Raw genomic sequence first — 23,888 nt, 5'->3', positions numbered from 1 at the left:
AACCCCAGCTCTCTCATGTGGGCGAGAACGACATCTCGATGTCGAACCACCATCTGCTCTGACTGAGCTAGAATCAACCAATCGGCGATATAGTTTAGTATGCGGATGCCCTGGAGTCGCAACGGAGCCAGGACTGCATCCACACACTTCGTGAAAGTGCGGGGTGAGAGTGCAAGGCCGAAAGGAAGAACACGATATTGGTACGCTTTGCCCCCGAAAACAAACCTCAGGAACTTCCTGTGAGTGGGAAGGATGGATACATAGAAGTATGCGTCCTTTAGATCGATCGTGACAAACCAGTCCTCGGACCTGATCTGAGACACGACTTGCTTGAGAGTAAGCATCCTGAACTTCAGTTGCATGACTGAGCGGTTCAAATGACGTAGATCTAAAATAGGACGCAACCCTCCATCCCTCTTCGGAACTATGAAGTACCGGCTGTAGAACCCGGACTGCCTCACATGAGGAGGGACCATCTCAATGGCCTCCTTCCTCAAAAGAGTGACTACTTCTTGTTCCATAACCAGAGCCTGCTCTGGGCCCACCAGCGTGGGTGTAATCCCATTGAAACGAGGCGGAGGAGAACCAAACTGGATTCTGTTTCCACGCTGCCAAAAAGTCTACTAAGGGAATCAGTCTCTCGAGACTGATCTCTGGTGTAATGCGAGAAGCCAGCTCGGTGCCCTGTAACGGCGAACCGGCAGGGAACAACCGAACCTGCTGCTCTAGAGACATCCGCGGAGGTGGCGAGCCTCTTAACACCGCTACGTTGCCGGGCGGTGACCGAGAGGGGTGCTCGCGGGAGACCGCTGTGCCCTGTAACTCCGGCAGGGTTAGCAGACTGATCTCCTGAGGGCACTGAGGCGAGACGGACACAGTGTAATGCGGTGTAACCCGCTGCACCCCAGAGGGGACTGCCCTCATTAGTCTTGGGCCAGTAGTGTCAGGACTTTTTGGCCGAGGACCTCTTAGTCTTAAGTACGGTCCACAGATCCGGCTTAGACTTCGAGGCCCCCGACCTAGAGCATCGCCTCGCCCCACTGTCTCGACATGGGGGAGTACGTGAGGCCACGCTCTGTCTCTGTGCGTCCCGGTATGAGGAGCCAGTACTCGGAGGGGGCTGCTCTCGCCCAGCAGCCCCTAGAGCTAGAGAGCGGCGAGGGAGAAACCGCTGGAACGCCGCCGCCTGTTTACGGGCCTCCTGGTACCTGTCAACAACTGAATTAACGGTTTAGAGACCTTGTCTCTCTCTTTCATATCTGACAAGGTCAGCCATAAATGCCTCTCCGCTGCCACCATAGCTGCCATAGACCTGCCAATGGCACGGCGGTCTCTTTAGTGGCACGGAGAGACAAATCAGCGGTTCTCCTGAGCTCGGTAATATCTCGGGATTTTACCTGCTTACCCTCATCTAGCTCTTTCAGCAGGTTGGCTTGGTACGCCTGTAACACCGCCATGGTGTGCAGACATGCACCAGCCTGACCCACTGCCGAGTACCCTTTGCCCACCAGCGCTGATGTTGTGCGCAGCGGCTTGGAGGGCAATGCCGGAGCCTTCAAAGACGATGCCGCACCGGGAGACAGATAGCCCGCAAGTGTCTGTTCTACCCGGGGCATTGTCTTATAACCATGCTCATTCATCCCCGCCACATTGCCATGATATTTGGAGGCGGGAATAAAGAGGCGGGCCGAGAATGGTCTTCCCCACGACTTTGACACCTCAATGTGGAGGTCGGGGAAAACCGGCAGGCTCCGGTGCGGAGCCCGCTCCCCGGGGGGAAGTAACCGCAGCGCGGGCTTCCTATCCCGGCGAGCGAGCGCTGGATCTGGCGGGTGAGGAAGAAGATAGGGACTCGCCCGTCTCCATTCCCTCCGCTAGTTCCAGCTGCGAACCCCACGAGCGTAATCGCCGCTCCGCCTCGGCGGAAGCAGGACCCGCACCGCGAGGAACGCTAGTGAAGGCACCCTCCTCAAAGAGTGCCCTCCGGGAGCAGAGAACATGCATCGGAAGACGCTCGAAATGCGGGCAGTCAGCTCTCTTAAAAGCAGCCCACGATCAGCGATACGGCTCCGACGAGGTTTTGTTCCGTCCTCCATGCTGTGCCAACTCACAAAAGACTATTTTTAGCCAAGCAGCACGGAGAGCCGCTTCAGAAACATGCCGCGACTGCAGTATAAACACAAGCACTGACTAAAGCGGCCACGATCAGCTCCGGTTCCTGTGGAGCCGTAACGCGCCGCAGACGTGTGCAGTGAGGTGCAGATCAGCTCTAACATCACTGAATCTGCTGTTAAAAATAAACCATCCATTCATCATCATGCAAAACATACACAACAAGTAGCTAATTTTTTATTGTTTCTTGAAACGTCATAGCATTTCCACACCGGCGATGACATGACTGTGGCTTAAAATCATTTTCATCCCCACGCATCATGTACGTGGTCAGGCGTTCACGTCATCAAATTGCGATCGGTTTGTGACATCGGCCAAATAGTGAGTACTGATCGAGTCATGAAATGTGATTACTACAAAATGTTACTGCTTGCATTTCTAGTACAACCCTCTTTCCTTAGCTCAAGTATGCAAACCTCTTTGCCACATGCACTGGAATATGTATTACATTGAAAGTAAAATTTTTAAATGAAAATGGCAACATGATTGTTTTATAAAGTATGCGTTCATATGTGCTTCATTTTCACTGGAGGAAACGGCTGTGGTGTGATGAGGGGTGAACGCAGCGAAAACTTTACAGTAGATGTGGAACCGATTGCTCCCCCATGATATTTTTTAAACTGTATTTATGTCAAAGAACTGCGCAGATGCAGATATTATAACAATCTATCGATAAACACACACCTTTTCCTCTGTTTCTCACTCTGCACTGCTGCGGTCTGCGGGTTGAAAAAGAACGCGCTGAAAGATGGGGAGGAGCCGATCGATGTCTGCCACCGTTTTCAGATGAAATTTAAAGGGGACTGAGGCGATCACGAATTTGTGTACAGTTTATGGAGCTAATCGCAAAATTTTAGGGGGGGCTGAGTATGTTTTCATTTTTGTGTCAAACGTTCATGTTCATGCAGCTTCTTTTGACCCAGAGACATCGCATTACACGACTTCAAACACAGCGCGGAGTAAATGCGTCATCTGCGTCAGAATATTATGATTGGCCCAGAGCTGTTGAAGTTTGAATTTCAATGTCTCTGGATGGGCACGGAGTACGTCTTACGTCAGTGCGTTCTGAACTTGTACGTGCTCATACTGGTAATTTTCATTCTGCATTCACACACAGCAGAATTCCGGCAATTTACTGGTAATGTTACAACTTCTCATACCGTATTTTTAAAAAGGGCCTGTTCACACATGATCTCTTTACGGCAATTTACCAGTAATTTTCCAGTAAAGTCTGTATGTGTGAAGGGGGCTATAGTCTGAAGTGTTTTTGACTATCCCTAAATATGTGATTGATCAGTGCATGTGATGTGATCAGATGTTAAATCCAAATACAAACAGGGTCAAAATCTCATGTATACACAACTGATGAATCTTTTATTTGCATTCCCTGAATAAACAGAACTTTGGTCATAACTTTCTCAGCATCATAGTCTGAGTTAATTTAATCTGAGTCTGAGTCATTTACTTTTATATAAAGTTTATAGTATTTATTAGGTTAGGCCCAGATGAAACATGCAGGCATTTTTTTGTTTTAATCACTTTTATTAGATAAAAAATAATATACAATAAAAATCTAAACGCAATATACATATTAGTAGACTAGGCTTATTATATATTACAGTTAACTTACATCTTGTAACAGCAGTAACCTTATTGGGGTCTAAACATCATATGCAGACTTTTCAGAGAATTGCAGATGTATTTCACAACGTGGGTCCACAGACCCACTCTTTTGTCAAAAGAGAAAATTATTGATGAATGTGCCTTGTCAACTAACACCTAACCATGGGTGATTCTCAGTTGCACAGTCTCCAAAAAATATGCAGGTATGTGTCAGGTTTATGAGAAATCATCTAGAGAGCTTTTGGGGCCTCTGTAGCGGTACAGCATTATTCTCTATAAAATAATTAATGCAGGGGCTTGGAGACAGTAGAGAGAATCTCCGATAAAAGGTGAGGAGGCGGTTCATTATGCAGACCCAGTGCTCTAATGCTATACTCTCTTTCTCTCTCTCTTTCCCTGTGTTGTCTATTTTCTATGTAGCCCTCGTTTCTTCCTTCCTCTTACATGACTCAAATGCCTTTGTAATTACAGTAGGAACACCAACACTCATTGTTCGTGCTGTTGTTGACCAGTAGCAATATTGAAATTTCCAGGGAAATGCAATCAAAGTGCCAGTGTTACCTCTTAATTAACTTAAGCTGAAATTGAACAAACAAAGGATAATTCTACCGTTCCAGCAGGAGCCACTGTTTCATTGTGGCTTTGGACGTCAGTATAGATGCAAGGTATTTGTTAGTGCTGACTATATTTGTTCAATAAATATAACCTTGCCAGATTTATGTTCTCGTTTAACAAGCTTCTTGGATCTTGCTGCATTTTCTCATACAGCATGATCAGATTAGAGTATATTAAGCACTGAACATTTGCTCTCAGTTTACAAATTCCTTCAGGTGTCTTCAGGCAAGCTTAGTCCTATCAATGTGGAGAAGGCAAAAAATGCTACATCTCAGACTAAGCTGGCAGAGCATTCTATCAAATGCAGAATGAGACTTTGACAGCCATCTGTGGCAAGACCCTGGTCCTTTCACTTAGCCTAGTGCCTGAACCTCATTTTGCTGCAGAGAAAAGAGCCACCACCAGAGGAAATTAGCATGAACCTCAATTCAGAAGGACTTCCATTCCTCAAGGGCTAATAACTGATAAGCTCAGGTGCCAAGAGCTTTGCAAATGTTATTCATTAAAGCTGCCATTTATTCCATTCAAAAAGAGGCTTCCGAGTCACTGTGATGAAACACCAAGGAGGGGGTGTAATATAACCATAGCAAAGATGGTCTGTACTTTTTAAGATTACTAAAACACTATAGTTTGACTTGATGAATTTCACTAATAGTGAAGATTCTGTAAAGTGCACTTACGTTTTTACAGTCTACTTGGCACCTTCTTCCAGAAAACAAGATATTTTCGATTCACGATTTTTTATTTTTTATTTTACAAAATGAGATTTAAGACAAATTATAAATAAATGTGTCCTTTTATTATTGCTTGGACAAAAATCTGCATGTTTCTTTGTGAAATTGAAATATAACACTATAATAATATACTAATACAGCACTTGTATATTATTGCTCTTTTGTTGGTTTTGATTGCTTTTATTGTCCTCATTTGTAAGTCGCTTTGGATAAAAGCGTCTGCTAAATAACAAAATTTAAATATAATGTAAATGTAAATAACAAAACTAAATTAACATTTTAAAACAAGCCCCAAATCAAATAAATAACACAAATAAAATAAATATCTTCATATAAACAAAATAAGGCTTTGTCTGTGCTATTTCCATTTAAAATTAGAGGCAACCACTGCATTTTAATCATTATCCAAACAAAGATGCTGCATACATGCAACATGAGGATTTTTTATCTAAATTACATTGTATAATTTCTCAATTTGAATCAAAAACAGAATGGTTTGACTTCAGTTTTGTGAAACTATACATAAAAAATATCTGCATGAAACACACAGCAGACGAGATGAATGAGACGCAGATTCACTCTCTGCCAGCAGGTGGCACTTAAAGCGTTTCCTTGGTTTCCGCTGTAAACAAAGCAAGGCTGTACTTATGAACTTTAATATGCATTATACAGAGGCAAGATGAACAGAAAAAAATACCATCTAAACTTTTCTAAAGACAGTAAGTTCCCCTCAGACATACATTCATATAAACTCCTACCCCTAATTGAATCGTGATTTGTTTAGCATCTCAGCCGATTTGAATCGTCACATTTGAATCGATTTTCAACCGGCTCGCGGTTAATTGTTACATCCCTAACAGTTAGTGCTGGTCATTGAATCCTCAAATGATTGGTCATATAGCTGCTATAACATTCCAACAGCACTGGAACTTTGTGGTTTTTCAGTGACTCTTTCTGCTTTTTATGAGCGAGTCATTAAATAATTAATTCTGTTGATTTGTTCAAAACACTTGTTTGTTCAGGAACAAAACAAGTGACTGTCTTTATGAGTGAGTCATTGAGTGAGATGAAAATATTTACATTTTGTAAAACTGTCACAATATAATTTATGTTTAATGCTAACAAAGCAAATCCAGTTGCATTCTAACACTGTAAGTGCATCCCAGGGCAAAAATTTAATAATAAAAAATGAATGATATGACCCATTTAAACTTATATTTGGTCTGAGGTCATTTTATTCGTTGTTAGATATCCACATTTGGCAGACATTTATTGTTGTAAATCTACCTTCATTTCTTGATTAATGTAGTTGGGGACTGGACTCTTTTACAGCCATTTACGAGTGAAATGTTACTGTAATTCAGTGAGTTACGGCTGTTGTATAATGACATTCAAATAGCCTACATGGCAATGGTGAAACTATGAATTTGTAAATCAATACAGTGTCAGCAACAACAATCAATAGATCTCTGCAATGATATGAAGCCATTATGCTAGAACCCACAGACTTTTTTTAACATTGCAAGCAGGGGTGTCATGCACTCATTTTTTTTTTGAGGGGACATGAGTGAAGGTGGGGGGGAGGGGTTGCTCGTCATGCTTGTCATGTGACACACAGCAGCCATATACAGTATATGTATAACTGATATAGGCTTATGTTTATTTATTTTTTCCTTTTTATTGGAAATATTCCCAAACGTGTTAACTATATCATGAAATATCGCTATTCTCTCAAATATGTGTAAGTAAATGCATTTTGCACCTTTATAGATTATGTTAGTTGATCTATAATGGGCGATGGGCAAAGTAACCTAATAGTGTAATCTATTAAAGGGGTCCTATTATGCTTTTTCACTTTTTCAACTTTAGTTAGTCTGTAATGTTGCTGTTTGAGCATAAAAAAAGATCTGCAGTTACTAAGCTCAAAGTCCAATTCAAAAGGAGATATTTATTTAACAGAAATCACTTTTCAAAAACTTCAACGAATGACTTGTTTGGACTACAACGGAATATTTTCCGGGATTTGTGATATCACAAATATCGACGAATGGGATGAGACCTGGTTGAGCTGCACTAGAGAAGGCAACGAGTGTTATCACTATGTCGGAGATACGCTAGCTTTCCCAAGGCAGATGAACTTAGAGTGGTTACAATCATCCAGGTTTAAGCACAGATATATTTTCACTCACAGAACACTCTGACTGAGCGCTTCAGAGTTTCACTCTCCGTCAAGCGATCTGATATTTTTCAGTTCATCTCAATGGATGCGCAGCGCACCTGTGTTTGTGTATTTGGCGTAACGTAAGTGCTAGTGTGAAGGCGCACGACTCGCTGACGCTTTCTCTCATACGCGCTAAGAGCGAGAGTCTTACATAACATGCAGAATTGATGTGCTACATGTAAATGATATACTTTGTTGTATTTTCCTGTAAAAATAACAGAGTTCCTTTGGAATTCTTCAGCTTTTAAGAACTGCCGGGTTTTCCTGTAGTAGGCGGAACTAATGCGCAAACAACAATCTCATTGGCTGGCGCTTGCCTATTATCGTGTTTTGATTTCAGCGAATCAGTTCGAGCAAACGCACACAACCTGATTAATATTCATGAATCCAGTAGCTCATTAATCCTTAGTGCGTTTTTATATTGTTCTTATTAGTAGAATTTGTATAATAATAAAAATATCTTATCAGTATTATTGTTTGTTTTTTACAGGAACACTGAATGACCAAAAAAAGCACCAGCACCAGTCCTAAGTTCATGGTTACCAAGTTTTAATTCTAATTACTAAACTTCTATTATTAAATAATACTTGATTATCATATTATAATGCTTGACTGCTTGACTGACTGATATTAAGAGTGTACTTTCAGATATTTAAAAAGCTGTACCATTTTACAAACATTATATGTTTGTAAAATGGCATAACTTTATATATGTATATATATATATATATATATATATATATATAAATATATATATATATATGTGCATATATATAGTCTAGTATAGTGTTTCAGTCTGGCGAGTAAACAAAAAAATATACTAGCCAATGGCGATTCAATTGCCAAGGTGTCCGTTGAGGGTTGACTGTATAAAAACAGTTTGTGCTGCACTGTATTTGTTTTGTCCTATCGTATCTATCATATGTTGTTGCCTTATTAAAAAATATGCTATACATTTAAAAGAAATGTATTTAAATTTGATAGTATAAACGTATATATAAATACATTCATGAATGTATTATTGATTTTATAATAATACAAATAGCAATGTGTAACATTTTACCATATTTAGTGCAACACTTTTATTTGTTCCACACAAAATATAGTTTTTTCACTAAATGTTTGGATTTCTAAAATTAAAATTATTGTGCACTGATTTTTCTAGAATACCTTTTGCTGTCACTGAAATGATTTTGTTTTGTTATAATTAGCAATATGTTTGAAAGAGTTGCTGTTTAATTTATTCCTTGCAGCAGCATGATTGACAGTATTTCATTGACGCCTTTATGACTTGCATTTTAGACTTCATATTAGAGAAGCATCATTCTTTCTTCTAATTAGAGTCAACCACCCTGTATCTACTCCCACTGCTGAGTGATGATGGGCATATGCATGTGGCATTCCTGAGAGGAAGTGACTCAGATCATCAGCAGTAGCCAATTAGACAGTGCACTCACACCAGCATCCTTCCAAATCAAGCACAGGCCCTTTAAAACCAAAGATCTCATGCTCATTATCAACTCGAGAAACTATGATCTCTCCAGTTTTCCCTCTCGTTTCCTGTTAGGTCTCCAGTGCCTTATCAATAAAATGGACAAAACTGCTTCTTTTTGGAGGTCTTTGGATAGTTTGGGCCATCTACTGCATGTAAGCATGTTTAATTTTCATTGTAGCTCAAGCTTAACGAAAGACATGCTGTCTCCTGGGCCTTTCCGGGTTGCCAAGGTTGAAACAGTGTCACTCGGTTCCCTAGAGCTCTTAGACATCCTATTGTGTGTATAACAAAAGAAGCACCTGAAGGACGTTTGCATCTCCACAGAGAATCTGAGACATGAATGCATATTTTTGAGATAAACTTCCTCATCGGGTCCTATCATTGTTCTGTGTATAATAAACAATAAAACATATGCAAAGCAATTACTCAGTAGAGCAGATATTTAATTAGCTTTTACTGCCTTTTCCTATTTGTCATATGCAGTATTTCTATTGGTGAGGCTATATGTTGTGATTTTTGTCCAGCAGTACCAATCTCAAGGAAACTGAGTTGGATACATCATAATGAGAAACACTAAGACCACATTCCCAGTTCCCAATTTTCTCAGGGACGCGTCCATCATTTTGGCGAAATATCAAGTACACAGCAATATGCTTTCCCTCTCCCAGATGTTGTTTTCCGACAGAAACTCTAATGATGTTCTGTGTTTTGCTGTTTAAAGCATCCCCCTATCTCAAAAGACCTTGGGCTATAGCTGCATTGAGCGATGGATCCCGCTCCCAGGCTGCCTCCAGTAGAGGCTTCAAACAGCATATAAAGCTGTGAACACAGCCCTTAGCTCATAAAGTGTGTTTAAGGCTGATCTAACTGTATTCATGAATAAGCAAAGCAGGAATATATATGTACTTGATTCCAATTTGTCATGACTGTTTAACCCCCAAAAGTTTTGTCATAAAACATAAATACATCTGCACGTTACAGCATATGTATTCCTCCAACCGAGCGCTGATTCTCTGATTATACCATTTTAAAGGCTCTGGCTTGTCTAATGATTGGTGAAATCTATATCACGTTATTTCACAGTTTGACTCAATATTTAAATTATCGTATTAGAGTGAAAAAAATATGGAAAAGGCCTAAATTACTGTACACTCTGCTAATGCAGTAAACAGTCAATTTCAGTCAGTTTACACTTTTTCAATAGCAGGCTTTCCAGACAAATTGGCTCTGTTTCAAAACCATGTGAACTGCCTACGTAGGCAGCTTTACAAAACATCATTCACAAGGTCCGTGATGCGAATAATAATAATAATAAGTTTTATTTATATAGCGCCTTTCCAGAGCTCAAGGACACTTTACAATAAACATCAGAAATGTGAGGATAACATCAAACAATCAAACAATAATACAGAAAGTAAAGTAAAGAGAACATCAGACATCCAGAGAGTAATATATGAATAAGACAACATAAAACAGAATAAACAAGTCAACTTAAGAAAGGTAACATTGTGAAAACAAATGAGTTTTGAGCAGCGATTTAAATTCAGACAGGTTATTGGCAAGACAGAGAGATCTGGGAAGAGAGTTCCATAATTTAGGGGCAACAACACAAAATGATCTGCCCCCCATGGAAGAGAGGCGATACAGAGGGCCGTCTGAATTTTGCGGCTGAATTTTGAATGTACTGTAATTTAGCAATGGAGGTAGCTGGTAAACCAATGAAAAGGGCATTACAGTAGACGAGACGAGATGAAACAAAAGCATGGATGAGAGTTTCTGCATCGTTGGCACTAATGAAAGGACGGAGCTGGACAATTCGTCGTAAATGAAAGAAAGCTGATTTAGTGAGAGTTAATATGAGACTGAAATGAAAGAGGAGTCAAACATAACATTGAGATTTCTGACGATACTAGATGGAGCAATTAGAGTGCCAGTGATATTGCAAGTAAAGTCAGCGGGAACTTTGTTTGTAAGTGATGGGGTACCAATAATGTTGATCTCAATTTTATTCATATTAAGTTTCAGAAAATTAGACTTAAGCCATGTTTTTATATCCTGCACGCAAACAGAAATTTTATCAATTTGGGTGGATAGGGAAGGCCTGCATTACATGTAAATTTGAATGTCATCAGCATAAAAATTATAGCTAAAGCCATGTAGTATCTGACCCAATTGTAAAATATAAATAATAAACAGCAAATGCCCAAGAACGGAACCCTGGGGCACGCCTTGTTTCAGGGGGACAGTAGGGGACCTAAAATCCCGAGCAGAGATGTAAAACTGTCTATCACATAGGTATGAGGAGAGCCAGGAAGTCTTCCAAAAGCTAGGCAGCATAACTTGGATAACTAATTGACCATTTTGCCCCAATATTTGTATATGTTTTGTATGTTAAGCTAATTAGAGTTTGATTGTGAGCTTATAAGCTCACAATCAAACTCTAATTTGTTTACCGTAAAAAGTTTATAGTTAAAAAAACTTAAAAAGTAAATAGTTAACTATAAACTATTTACTTGTTTAACTATAGTTACATATTAACGGTAAACTTTTTTGAAAGAAGTTTTGCGTCCAGTATCCTCTATGTGGTTTGCGTGAGAAACACTATTTGTAAGACTGCCTGTGTAGGCAGCAGACAGCAAGGCAGCTCACCAGGTTGGAACAGAGCCATTAATTAAGCAAGCCATATTGAGCCCAAAATTAAATATACATTCACTTAGGTGATCATGATGCAAGTATGCTGCTTCTAATATAACTAATTTAAGAAGGTTTGAATAGTGGGTTTACATGAGGCGTGTGTAAAGGTAATGCTTTATTATGCTTAATGTTTACAAAAGCCATACAATAGAGCACAACAATGACTGTCCACTTTTTTTAAGTACCATTGATTCTGGAAATGTTAACTTTTTCTTATTCCCAAGAAGTCTTCTATAAAGAGCCCTCAGTCATGAACCAAAACAGTAGCTCCAAGATTAATCAAAACCTTTTTTTAAATAAAAAAACTGATGGAAACTACTTGTCATATGAAGCAATTTTGAGTGATGTAATTCATTCATTCATTCACTTTAATTAAAACACAAATGTTAAATTATAAAACTACAGTATAAAAACAATGAATTTTAAATATTAATTTACAAATAGGACATATTTAAATGTTTAGATAACATTACATCGCTCTCTCTTACAATGATTCATTACAATGAGTGGCCAAAGCATAACAATGTCTTTCATTAAAAACAAGTGTATAAACTGAAATGACAATTTTAACAACAATTTCTAAAATAGGCCTGTTTCTAGAGATCATCTTGCACCCCATCCTGAAGGTCAGATGTATTTCTCTCCATTTTTGTGAAAATTAAAAAGATTGTTGAAGAACAAATGTGTGTATAAATTGGGAGCACCCCATCCTGTCTGAATCGAGGACACAAGCTCCCTACAAAGGCTATCCTCGGTCTGTTTTTACTCTCTGTGTGCTATTCTCATACACCAAGGCCAAATGGCTCAGTGGGTAACCTGTTTTTTCCATTTTCCAGTAGTCGTTACAGTAGTTTTATGTTTTAAGCCGGGAAGGCTATGTATACTTTATCACATAATACTGAATTGGTCATTTTGATCTTTATTTTTTTCTTGTCCACTGACACTCTTTACAACCAAAAAGTTGAGGTGGAGCACTGCAGGGTAATGGTTGGTGTTTACCGCAAGTCAGAATGTTCATCCTCAAAACAAAGTGCTTTTTACTGGCCCACTCCTTCTGCTGTTGGGTTGAAGCGAAAATTCTATTTATTTTTAATCAGATCCTCCATTATTGATGCTTTCGCTCCTCTGGGTTCTGCCTGCTGTCCTTTCCATTCTAACCACATGTTCCCTCTTCTTCCACACAACGGGGTGCTGTTGGCCTATTAACACAGGCAACATCTCTCTTAACCATGGCCCATGTTTTATGTTGTTTATCCTTAAGTGCTCACTGGATATTAAAGCACCTCAAAAACACTCGCTTTACACATTTCAGCAGTTGCTGTTGTTCACCATATGCTAAGAGATTACTTGACCTCCAACACGTTTAATTATTAAGTAGGTGTAAATTCAGCAAAGGTTTTGCCACACATTAAACTTGATGCTTAATTAGTACCACAGAGTCTCATTATTTTGACTCGCTCCTGTCTCTCCCAGGTGTACAACCCTGCACTATGACCCCTACCTGTCATCCACTACCATAGTGATCACGTTTCACAATGAGGCACGATCTACCCTGCTGCGCACAGTTCGGAGGTAAGACTTAAATCCATCAGTTCCATTCTCATATGCTGCCACTATGCATATTTTTTCCCTTTCCTTTTGTGTCACAAAGAAAACATGTAGCTTTTAGCCCCCATTGAGCTACATAAAACTGGGTACTATTATTTCCTTATTCCTTATTATTGCCTTATTCACTTTCAGACAAAATGTGCAAAAATTGCACCTTTAGGGATATGACGGTTTGTCACTAAGGTAGTATTCTCTAAGGAATGACTTTGTACATTATTTATCCATAAAAGGTTCATAGTAGTACCTTAAAGGTACATATTATTATTCTAAAGTACTAATATGAGCCTTTTAGGGTAGATAAGGTACAAATTAATAACCCAGTAGCAAGCTACCCAGAGGTACAATTATTTGCATTATTTTTTTTCTGACTGTGTTGGTGCAGATGTTTTTACCCTTTCAATGTTAAAAAACCCACTTCACTTTCAGTCTTGACCTTTGACCTACTGTAGGTTGATAGAGCACTGAGTAAGTCTTGCTGTAGCCCTAGGGCAAGGCACATGTCAATATAGCTTAGAAAAAGCCACAAGAGACTAAGAGTACATTAATAATCAGTTCCTAAGCAGTTATTTCATATATACAGTGGGTACGGAAAGTATTCAGACCCCCTTAAATTTTTCACTCTTTGTTATATTGCAGCCATTTGCTAAAATCATTTAAGTTAATTTTTTTCCTCATTAATGTACACACAGCACCCCATATTGACAGAAAAACACAGAATTGTTGACATTTTTGCAGATTTATTAAAAAAGAAAAACTGAAATATCACATGGTCCTAAGTATTCAGACCCTTTACTGTGACACTCATATATTTAACTCAGGTGCTGTCCATTTCTTCTGATCATCCTTGAGATGGTTCTACACCTTCATTTGAGTCCATCTGTGTTTGATTATACTGATTGGACGTGATTAGGAAAGCCACACACCAATATGGGGTGCTGTGTGTACATTAATGAGGAAAAAAAATTAACTTAAATGATTTTAGCAAATGGCTGCAATATAACAAAGAGTGAAAAATTTAAGGGGGTCTGAATACTTTCCGTACCCACTGTATATACCACTTGATTTATTTTATTGCATTGAAACATTGCTATCCCCATCTTCTAATTACCATAATGCATAATAATAATAATAAAAATAATAATGATAAATCTACATTACAAAATGTTATTTGACTTTTAATTTATATTTTTAGGTTTGTCTTAAATTTGTGTTGAAAGAAATAAAAAAAACTTATTTCAGTAATGAGAAACTGAGTTTGTTATGAATTTTCATGAAAATAATGTCACAATGTGAAATCATCTCTGTTCACGTGGATAGGCTTCATTTTCTTAATGGTTCTAGAAATATTAGGGCTGGGTGTTGCCAAATACCCAATGATACAATACACATCACAATGTCTATGTCACAATTCTGTCTGAGTTCACTCTTTTTTAGATGACTTGCTGTTACAGTCAGCAAGTTGAGCTGCGAAAAGGATAAAAATGTACATATGAATAAAAAATATATTGATTTAAGCACCTGAAGTGTCAGTGCAATATTGATGCATTTTCTGTATTCTAACTATAATATGAAAATTAAAATATAACTTAATTTTGGTATGTAAACTTTTTGAAGCGTTAACAGTGTCCAGGTGCAGTTTGGCTCCTGAGGCTGCAGTAAAGGGATGTGGTGTGAGGTGTTTTGCCCTGGAGTGTGTGGAATCTAAACTACTCTCATCACACATTAGTCACGGTAGCTCCCGTACACAGCAGAAATGACTTCTGCCCTGCTTTAACCCTGAACCTTTGTTAAAGTTACCAGCCATTTAACATCAGCTCGGATAATGACGTCAAAATATCCTGTTGACTGACTAGATATGCTCAGACACCTTGATGGCAAAGCAGTATTAAACCTTATCTTTCTATGACCTTTTCCCTATGTGGGGATTCTCTATCTCTCATGCACATGAACGCACACAAACATCTCTTCACATGAATGCTCTCATAGACTAAGCATTTACACAGAGTGGGTTTGAAGTGTAGGCCCCAGGCAGTTTTTGATGGGTGTTGCTGCTGACAGAGGTTATTACTACAGGGGAGTCCTGAGAGGTGGAAGAGAACTTTCTGGAGCATTTCCTGGTTTCGTCAGTCTCTCCTTGCGGCTACTTATCAGGCAAAGGAGAGCGAGCGAGAGAGATGTGAGAGGAGGCATGCAGAGAGGCTGTTTGCTTTTCTTTACCCCTCAGGTATAGAGAGGTCAGAAAAGACCTTGGCGATGTCCTTGCAACAAAGGCACTATTTCCTCCTGTCTGAAGATGAGCAATTCCTACTGTAGACTAAAAAAAAAGCAGTTCAAGAAATGGATGAGAAAGGACGTGAATTGATTTGCCAGAAGGGCCTTGAAGAAACTTTTAACATTCTTGTGTCAATGTGATGGATGGCAAGCTGCTATGTTGCATTATTTGCATCCGAAGGCAGCAGAGAGTTTACGCTAACTTACTAGATAAATTGTTGTTGAAGAATTATTTATTCAGAATGTTTAATTTATTATATAGCTGCTGTCACCATTTTATAAAATCAATTAAGGAGGAGACACTTTATATCTTTCAAGATGGCAATAAATTACTGGGGTCATATCATATCTTTTTTTCCTTCCACTTGTCCATTTAAATTGTTAGTTCAGAAAAAGCCATTTTTACAACTTTTGGATTAAATGGCCTTTTTGGGAATCAGAAGGAAGTTTTGAGTTTTGAAAGTTACAGTATATTTTTATATCAATAAACTCTTTTAGCTTAAAAGAATCTCGTAATTGTTGTCTAATACACTTTGCATTGTATAAATTGCTTTTGTAGCTTTGGATAAAAATGTCTGCAAAATGCATACATGTAAATGTGATGTAACTGCTTTGACATAGTAACTTTTTTCAGTAACTGTTACCAAATAAAGCACAATTCAGAGCCACATTTTCCGTTTTCTGTCCCGGTTTTATGGTTCGGATAGGCTTCAATGCTTTAGATGGGCATCAAAGCCAATGCGCTACCGTGCTCCTACAAAGCCACAACCAAAAATCAATAGACTGACATTCACTTTCGCAGACAGTACAGCATTGATGGGGAACAGCAGCAGAAATTGGTGTTAAAAGTGCTTTGATTTGTAATTAGTCTTTGAGCAGGTGTAAAATGATAAGAGGGACAGTATTCCAAATTAATACTTCAATCAAAATAAATCAGCGTGCAAAGTAACTGTCACTTGAAAGCAAAAATGTCTCAGTGAAAAGTATTTATTTCCAAGTAGTATATGTAAAATGTTTCGATTGTTAAAAAATTCCTTGTTTGAGAGAAGCAAGGTAAGCCTGAGGAAGGTTGATTGATTGAAACGTTGCAAATACAATTTTGTGATGATGCAGGAGCTTATATTGGACTTGTACTATACTTTCTATAGGCACTATATTTTCTATTTCTGCTTGTGGGAAGAAAGGTTTTTTGTGAGGTGATTGAGGAAATATGAGGATACTACAGCTCTATAGAGATGCAAAGTGAATTTGAATTGTGCTTGTGTTTACTTGTGTATATGTGAGCGAGCGTTTGTATCTGTGCGCATGTGGTGTACAGGGGAGAACTGTGATGAATGTGTCTCACTGACTCAGACATGTGGAAACATACCTGTGAGCGTGAGTGCAATGCAATCAGTCACCTAGTGTAAAGACAAAGAAAAGAGGTTTAGAGGAGGTCTGTGCTCTTCAACTCCACAGCAATGCAGCCCCAGTGTCTCCCTCCATACCTGACTAACAACATAACTGCCTTTTTATCTCTGGGCATTTTGTAAGCAAATTTTTTGTGGTATCTGCACTAGGGATGCACGATATATCGGCCACTATATCGGTATCGGCCGATAAATGCTCATTTTTTCTGTTATCGGTATCGGCCGGATAAGAAAATTTGGCCGATATCTTAATAATGGGAGAGTAAAAATATTTTTTAAACGTACACCGTTCAAACTAGGCTGCTTATGTTGAAGTGTTTGGGATGTGGCTTTTAATGATGAGACCTTTTTTGTAATCAGGCTCTCAAAAAGTATATAACAATTTGGATATAGATTTATCGGCCAACATATCGGTTATCGGCTTTCAAAAATAAAGAATAATCGGTTATCGGTATCGGCCAAAATTTTCATATCGGTGCATCCCTAATCTGCACATCTTTTTTGTGGTACTGTTTTACAATATTATGCATTATATTCTTTAATAGATTGAGGATAGTTAGCTGAAAAGTATAACAAATTAGTTATTAATAATAAAATTTTGGTAGCTAGTAAGACTTATCTCTCCAGAAATAGATATCATGTAATGATGTTAAATTGAATGTGAATAGTGACCCATAAAGAACTCAGCACCAAATTATGGTGCCTGTTCTGAAATTAAATTTAAGTATCTGATCAATTATTTTTCCTTGCAAATAATTATTTGAGAATTTTCCGAATGACAACTTTCTATATGTGAATAAACTAGCCATTATGATTACAGTTTCTGTATTTTAAATAAAAATGTGTATGAATATGTATGTAGGCCTGTGGTATTTTAGTATTATCTATATACAATTACAGTGTTTATTTGGATTTTTACATTCATTTTAGTTGAAAATGTTATGTGTATTTAGCTTTAATTTATACTTATTTCACTTTTTTGTAAATTGTAGCTAGTACTTAAACTAATTTATTTTTGTTACTTGCCAAAGTAACATTTCTCATTTTCATTTAAGGTTTTTGTGTTTAAGTTTAAAACGTAATGTTTAATTGCGTAATTTTATTTCAGCTTTATTTCAGTTACAGAAAACAATTTGATATAGACCTAAAAAAAGATCAATTTTATCATTTTATAGCCTATAAAAACATCCATTACGGGCTTTATTTTGCTGTACAGCAGTTCTAACAGTTTTAATTCTGTTCTCTTCAGTGTGTTGAATCGGACTCCTGTGCATCTGATTTATGAAATCATACTGGTAGACGATTTCAGCGAAGATCGTAAGTACTGTGCGTTATAGCATTTTTGAATTTATATGTTAGAAAAAGTAAAAATTCATATTCTAATGTCATGAATGCACTCTTAATTAATGCATTTGATAAATATTTTAAATAAATAAATGCATTTGAATCATTTTTTACTTTCAGCAAATGACTGCCTTCTTCTCACCAAGTTGCCCAAAGTAAAGTGTCTTCGTAATAAACACAGAGAAGGTAGGCCAGTGATGACGTCTCTGTCACTCTCTCCCTCTCCCTATGAATTAAATATTTCGTTTTGGGCTGGCAACATGCCTGTTTGTAATACCATCCAGACTCTAAAAGCAGCTGTTTGCTTTTCGCCCGTGTGCTGGTGAGTGTTTTAACAGCAGGTGGTGCGTTACTGGGAGGGTGACGGTGAACAGACTGTGAGGAAGATTACTGAACATTGACTGAAACTCTGGCCAGTGTTTCACACTTCCTTACATGTACCAGTTGCACAGGTGGAAAACAGAGCAGATACAGTTTTGCCACCACACACTCATACTGTCATCCGTATCTTTCCATTCGGATGAACAGATATATTGAACATGACAGGGCATGGATTAGTTTGCAAACAGCTCGCATACACATTACACTCGTGATAAAAAATAAACATTTAAAAATCCATTTGTAAGCAGAGCATTTTGGTGTGCATCTAACTGAAAACATTGGTCTTAAACCGTTATAGCAAATATTGATTTTGCCACTGCTGTACAGCCTGTGGCAGATTTTATGCTGGCCTTTGTTTGGAATGGCTGTCCAAGCCCTTAGAGATTGACTTTGGTTAAAATGGCCACTTAATATTTAATGAAATCCCATTAACATGGTTTAACAACATTATGGATGTTAAAAGGTTAAGTTATCTTTATGGCTGGTTACCTTTTTGGTAAATGAAGCAGGTGAAGCTTTACATAAATTTCCATGTCCAATTTGGATTTAAATTTCTCATTTAGTTTATTAGCACTATGCTTATAATGTCACTGGGCCGAAATGCATTCAGACGTTAATAACTAAATTTTCATACATTCTGAAGGTAATATGAGTAAGGCTTTCTCATTCAAAACCCATTAATATTTTGAGTATTTTGAGCTTTTTGATTATTTTTATATTTTCAGGTTTTATTTTAGTTCAAGCTTTAGTAATTCTATGTAGCTTTAATAGCTTATTTATAAACCTATTTCAGTTAGTTGCCAAGGCAACATTTTCAAGTTTTGTTTTCTGGTATTTTTAAGTTTTTTCTTCTAATAATAGTATTTTATTTTATTCCAGCTTTATTTTAATTACCATAAACAATTTTTAATAGTTTTAGATAATGCTGGTTCTGAGGGTTTGCTACATGGTCAAAAGTCCACTGTGAAAGTCTCTATGATATACTGCTCCCTAGATAAGGCTTGAATCCTTCCCTCATTTTAAGTCTGTTGGATTTAGTTTCTAATTTCATCATCTGCCAGGCCAAGTCCAATCACTTAGAAAAGTAATAGCACAGCTCTTCTAAATAAGCTGCAAATAAGCTAATCAGTCACGTCCCTAGCTAGTTATGCACAAAAGTTTAATATCAGGGCTTAGGGTTTGTTCTCTAAACCAAAGTATGAGCAAGCAGCAATAATAATGATAACATTAATAAGAATAATAATGTAATAGTCAGTCATCATTGTCAAGAAAAATTCAAAGTTCCTATTAGTAATGATCATCCAGTCGCTGCCCCCTCCCTGTTTATTCCAGTGCTCTGAGGTTCCATTACACACTGTCACACATTGTCGCTTAGACAGCATTGATTAATGCATAAAACCCCTGTGCAGCCAACTCTGTACAAGAGAAAATTGTTAAAAGGTTTAAGGCATTTAAACCCTATTGTCGTCCCGGAGCTACAAACAGGGTGTGCGGTTCTGCTATGTTAACTCTATTAGCTGTAGGTGAATGTAATCTCTGTCATTCACTCACTCTCTCGCTCTCTCTTTCATTGTCTGTCTTTCTCGCTCTCTCTTTCCTTCTCCATCTGCCCAGCGCATACACAGAGGGGCCACACTGGCCCAATATGCATGCACACACAAACACAGCCTGCTCTCAACAACTCTGTAGAGGGTGCGCTCACCCATCTGGAAAATACAGCCTTATTGAGGATGAAATGGGATTTTTAATTGGCTGAAGTTGCCGTGCAGCGTGAAACTTTGCACGAGTCTTGCTCGTTTACAATTATTATGCATCCTCAGTCAGGCTCTACCGATTTAACAGCCTTGCCTTCATGGAAAAGCTTCTTGCTCTGATTCGATAATAACCATAAGGCTTTAATTGTCCCTTCAACTAATCAGATTTAAATGGCTCTTCTCGTATCTTTTTCTGTGAATGAGATTGTTGAGAGGAGAGTATTTGTCAGTTTAACAGGCTTCTCAACAGATGTAATGTGCAGCTCGGACGGACAGTGAAATCTCCAGTGTCCCTGATCTATGTGTGTGCGCGTGTGTGTCGCAGGACTGATCCGGTCCAGGGTTCGAGGGGCGGAAGCTGCAGGAGCCGGGATCCTGACCTTTCTGGACAGTCACTGTGAGGTCAACAAAGATTGGCTGCCTCCACTGCTGCAGAGAGTCAAAGAGGTACAATTTTATATTTATTCATATTGTGTCAATAGTCTATTGAGCATTTCTACCTGGATTCTGTGCAACTGTCTTCTTTTTCAGTTTATTTTCAATAGAAGAGAGTCAGCAGGCAGAACGGAGGCGGCACTGAATGCAGCACCACTTGCCAAGCACATGCATGAATATCCTGATGCTTTGTACTGTCTGCTAGCAGAACTGTTATTTGACGTATTTTAGCAGCATATTTCAACTAAAAAAAATCTATTAAAAAACTTTTGAAAGATTTTGTGCATAGAAAACTGCTAGCAGCACATATCACAAAAAAAAAATAACAAAATGTTTTTCACCACAAAAAATGGTGACTTTATTCACAATCATTACAGACATTAACTCAAAAAAAATTTTTTTTTTACCCATAACAAAATTCACAAAATCAAATTTTTTCAAAGTGCATTTCATAAGCAATTTGAAGTAGTTTGAAAATCCAGTAGTGCTGACACATCTCAAGTATTCTTTTCTTTCAGCAGGACAGTATTGTGAGGCATGAGAGAATTGACCAATGAGGTCAGAGCGTCTGGTGTAATGATGTTGGACGAGAGTGTGTGCACATTCACTCGCTCTTAGTAACACAGATAATCCCAACGCTCGCTGATTTTCCACCTCCTTTGTTGTGAAATCAAGCTGAACAGACAGAGAGTCGAGCCATTCACATTCCTTATTAAATCTCTTGTGTTCTTTTGTAATATTTTCATTTTTCAGGACCCGACCTGTGTCGCCAGCCCTGTGATTGACATCATTAATATGGACACCTTTGCCTATGTCGCTGCTTCCTCTGACTTGCGAGGAGGTAAAAGCTGCAATTATAATCCTTCATTCGCTGTCCCACCACCGACATCAAGAGGCGCCGGTCACAGTCCCCAATCAGCAGTGTCACACAGAAACAAATCTAACAATTAGCTGTGATGAAAGCCTCGGCCTATCACCGGCAGTACACTTTAATTATCACTGCCACTGCGGTGTATAGTTATGACTTTAAAAAATTTAAGTTACAAGAAATTAGAGCAAAAAAATCTTCATTGATCTCCCTCTCTCCTTCTCTTTATCTCTGCTGCAGGCTTTGACTGGAGTTTACATTTTAAATGGGAGCAACTATCAGCTGAAAAGCGAGCCAAGAGAGCTGACCCTACAGAGCCTATCAAGTAGGTGAAGAGAAGCAGAAGGGCTTTTATTAGAACTATTCTGCTAAATGAGGACAGAGGTTTGGTCCAGCACCTATTGGGCTTTGAGCACCATGTTTAAAATCTACAGAGAATTTTGAAATGATTTGTTTACAAGTCCAGTTTACTTTCTGGAAAAAAAGGTTTAAAACGAGGTTTAGAAACAACATGAAATGGCATTCACATTTAACTTCTGTCAAATGAAGTGAAACATAATTTTTAAGTTTGAAATGATGATTCATTTTATTAAAAGTGTGTTAACATCACTATAACTATTGTTTGTATTTAGACTTGGGAACTTGAACAAACTGCTAACCATAGTATTAAACTAGCACAATGGTTTTCAACTACACTGAAAAAACATTTGGTGAAGGAACCATTTTCACTCAGAAATTCTTAATAAACCTCACATTGAACTACCAAGAAATGGCAATCAATTAACCATAACATTTTAAAGTAGAAAGACTGAAATAGTATTTTCTTGTAAAACATAATCCAATAAACTTTGTTTTATTTACAACTTCAAAAAATCATTTTTTTTTTTACAGTGTAGAGGGCCTCAGAAAGCTTCCAAGGGGTCCGCAAGATGACTTAAATGTATTTAAATTTTATGTTATTTATAATTATTATATTAAAATTCTATATTATTATTAATTTATTAAAACTCTATTCTAAATTACAATGATACACAAAATCATAGCAGTACCCATATCTAGGTTTCAGAATGTCATAGAAACTTGGAGGTGATCTCTATTTTGTAACTTAAGCCAGTAGAAAGAAGTCACACCCTAGCAACCACAAAGCAACATGCTGAAACTACTCAGAGCACCTTAGAAACTGCATAGTAACACCCTGGCGAAAAGTTACATATGTAACCATGGTTCCCTTTCAGTCGGTCACTCTCGACGTCACGTCGGATGACCGACGAAATTGGGATCTCGCTTAGAGAGACCAATCCACTTCGAGTGTAAACTAAACGAGCCAATGCACATTGGCATGCGATTATTGCATCCGGCTGCTGCTGATCACAGCGTAAGTATAAGTAGGCAGCAGATGCAGCGCATATTCAGCTTTTCGCTTCGGAGCTAAGCGGGTCTATCATTCTGCTCCTGACCTTCTGCTAAGAGTAAAGCTACAGTCAAGCACGCTCTTCGTGGGCTCTCATGCTGGTGGACGGCGCTTCAGCGGCGGTGGTTTTCCCGTGTCGAGTGGGTTGCACACAACAGGCTGCACTACCCCTGTGTGTGTTGCAGACGGCCATCTCCTCTGTGCGCTTCAGCACACTAAAAGAGCAATTTCCATCTAAAAGAGCTTCACAGGTGGAATGTCTTTTTAAAGACATTTTAAAAAGACATCTTTTTAAAGATGTCGTACCATCCGTGTGTTTCTGGGTGCGGTCGTTACCTGGCGCCGGGTGATGGTCACGATCGCTGCCTCTGGTGTCTGGGCACGAAGCAAGCTGAGGTGGCTTTCGTGGATGACTCATGCTCCCATTGCGGGGGTATGACCATCTCGGAGTTGTGGACCAGACTCCGTTACCAGCAAGTCCTACTGGCGAAGGACGCGATAGAGCCGGTTCCTCCAGCCGATATGAGGTCGGGTTTTACAGCCCTTATTTCACTGTGCCCAAGAAAGGCAGTGGGTTGAGACCTATCTTGGACCTGCGCACCTTAAACCGGGCCCTTCACAGGCTCCCGTTCAAGATGCTCACAAAGAAATGCATCTTCAGGTGTATCCATCCCCGAGATTGGTTTCTCAGCGATCGACCTGAAGGACGCGGAAGGATGTGTCAATCCTTCCGCCCCACAGGCCATTCCTGCGGTTTGCGTTCAAGGGGCGGGCATACCAGTACAAGGTCCTGCCCTTCGGGCTGTCCCTGTCGCCCCGTGTCTTCACGAAAGTTACGGAGGCAGCCCTTGTT

The 23,888-nt window shown here is 38.8% G+C and overlaps 1 protein-coding gene across 2 annotated transcripts in view; it reads left to right on the top strand.

The window, feature by feature from the left end:
- Positions 1–23,888, top strand: part of galnt14 (UDP-N-acetyl-alpha-D-galactosamine:polypeptide N-acetylgalactosaminyltransferase 14 (GalNAc-T14)) — a 74,270-nt gene that overhangs the window by 30,645 nt on the left and 19,737 nt on the right. For both annotated transcript variants that reach the window (XM_016235647.1, XM_016235646.1), the window contains exons 3-8: positions 13,028–13,126; positions 18,092–18,159; positions 18,307–18,372; positions 20,647–20,768; positions 21,510–21,597; positions 21,865–21,949. In XM_016235647.1, the coding sequence (XP_016091133.1) occupies positions 13,028–13,126; positions 18,092–18,159; positions 18,307–18,372; positions 20,647–20,768; positions 21,510–21,597; positions 21,865–21,949 (528 nt within the window). The remainder of the gene's footprint in view (positions 1–13,027; positions 13,127–18,091; positions 18,160–18,306; positions 18,373–20,646; positions 20,769–21,509; positions 21,598–21,864; positions 21,950–23,888) is intronic.

The sequence above is a fragment of the Sinocyclocheilus grahami genome, unplaced genomic scaffold (genome assembly GCF_001515645.1).
Source record: "Sinocyclocheilus grahami isolate Dianchi unplaced genomic scaffold, SAMN03320097.WGS_v1.1 scaffold473.1, whole genome shotgun sequence".
NCBI lineage: Eukaryota > Metazoa > Chordata > Actinopteri > Cypriniformes > Cyprinidae > Sinocyclocheilus > Sinocyclocheilus grahami.
Note: the sequence above shows the minus strand (reverse complement) of the source record. Positions and strands in the feature narration are given on the sequence as shown.